This window comes from Pseudonaja textilis, chromosome 5 (genome assembly GCF_049901715.1).
Source record: "Pseudonaja textilis isolate UNSWEBS1 chromosome 5, rPseTex1.2, whole genome shotgun sequence".
NCBI classification, from domain to species: Eukaryota; Metazoa; Chordata; class Lepidosauria; order Squamata; family Elapidae; genus Pseudonaja; species Pseudonaja textilis.
Window position 1 is genome coordinate 76,379,060 of NC_141994.1, and position 1,589 is coordinate 76,380,648.

Sequence of the window (1,589 nt, forward strand, 5' to 3'; positions counted from 1 at the left end):
CTACGGGAGCCTTTGGGCCGTGTGTGCTATGGGAGCCTTTGTGTCTCCCACGCTCGGGGTCCTCTGGGTCTGTGTTGTTGACCGTGTCTTTGCTGGCCCTTGGAGACTCGTGAGAGATCCTGGCCCTTTGTTCATGGATAGCTGGAGAGGAAAGCATACCCGAGTCCTGGCAGGCAATCTGGTCCTGCCCCTGGCTCTCCTCTGCTGACTTAGCCAGCTGTGCACATGGGCCAAATCTTCCCCCTGTTGGAGCTCCTGAAGAAGCTGTTCTTTCTGCTCCTGGAGCTGATGCACAGTGGCCTTTAGGCCCTGGGCTCTCTTGATGAGGTTCAGCAGTTCATTGCGCAATCTCCCGTTCTCAGCTTTTATCTGCTTGGTGTGTTGGATGAGGCTGCGCACGGCTTCTTTCTCAGCCTTTTTGGCCAAAGTTTGGACCCTCCTCTGGGACTCCATTTCATATTCTGCCTTCTTTTGCAGGAACTGGTTCTTGACAGTGTGCATTTGCTCGGAATGGTGGATTTTCATGGCCAACAGCTCTTTCTCCAGCTCCCAGATACGGGAAAGCTGGTCAGACTGCAGCTCCTTGAAGGGCCTCAGATCATCAACCTCCTTGTTCATGAGGGAATACTTGGTCTCCATCTCAATCAACTGGCTCCTGACCTCCTTCTCTCTGTCTTTGTACTGAGAGGTCAGCTCATCCTTCTGCTTCAGGACAGAGGCCAGATCTGATCGGTTCTGGTCATTTAAGGTAATGATGGCATTCTGGCACAGGAGGGTGCGTTTGGCTAAGTAGGTGAGGTAAGCTTTGTTGTTTTCTTGGATCTCCTGGGCTTCCTTGTCCAGGAGTTCATTTTCATCTTGAAAGCGATCCACCCGATCTGAATAGTCCTTGATATACTCTGTCAGGGTGGCATATTCCTTCTTCAGGTGTTGCTCTCTCTCGGTGAAAAATTGCTCAGAGGAGCTTTGCTGCTTGACCATACTTTTCTTAACTTTTAGCTTATTTTTCTGTTGCGCCATGCTGTCCGTTAAAATGCTGATCAAACGAAAGGAAACAGGGTAAAACACGGTAGTTGTGTAGCCTGTATGGAAACAACAGGTGGAAGAGTGCGATTAGAGATGCTATGAGATGTCAGGGAGAAATTAGACTGCCCTGGAAGGATAAAGAAAAGATGGCAAAATAAATAGCGGAACAGACAATCGACCATGCATTGAGCGGCACTGCCTACATTTTTAGCAATCAGCTGCTGCTGCTCTGAGGAAATTGGTTCCAGGGCCTGTAATGCTTTGTGCCCTTTCCTTGTGACGGCATCACTCCGAGCAAAGTGGCAAATGGGGGGCTTATTTTTCTTTTAACTGTTACAAGCCACCCCTCGGGAGCGTGTGATCCCAGTTTGGACCTATGCTCGGAGGCAGTCACTTTCATCGCACCTTATATTTCTGACTATTGAAATGCAAATTAAGATTTCTATTATTCTGGCCTGTAGATACATAAGCACTTGGTTTGTTACACTTTAAAAACTTGCAGTTGCCTTCTTGGTAAAACAAATACATTCAACCATTGTATTATTCTGAATTATTATTCTGTT

General features: G+C 47.8%; 1 protein-coding gene across 1 annotated transcript; it reads right to left on the minus strand.

Annotated features, from left to right (window-relative positions):
• On the minus strand, positions 1–1,051 carry LOC113450654 (coiled-coil domain-containing protein 166). Its single transcript, XM_026721937.2, has one exon. The coding sequence runs from the start codon at positions 1,018–1,020 to the stop codon at positions 1–3; it is 1,020 nt and encodes a 339-aa protein (XP_026577722.1). The 5' UTR covers positions 1,021–1,051.
• Positions 1,052–1,589: the final 538 nt, after the last annotated feature.

What these genes read in the sequence shown, in the direction of transcription:
- LOC113450654 (XM_026721937.2), bottom strand. Translation starts at nt 1,020, where the DNA reads ATGGCGCAACAGAAAAATAAGCTAAAAGTTAAGAAAAGTATGGTCAAG.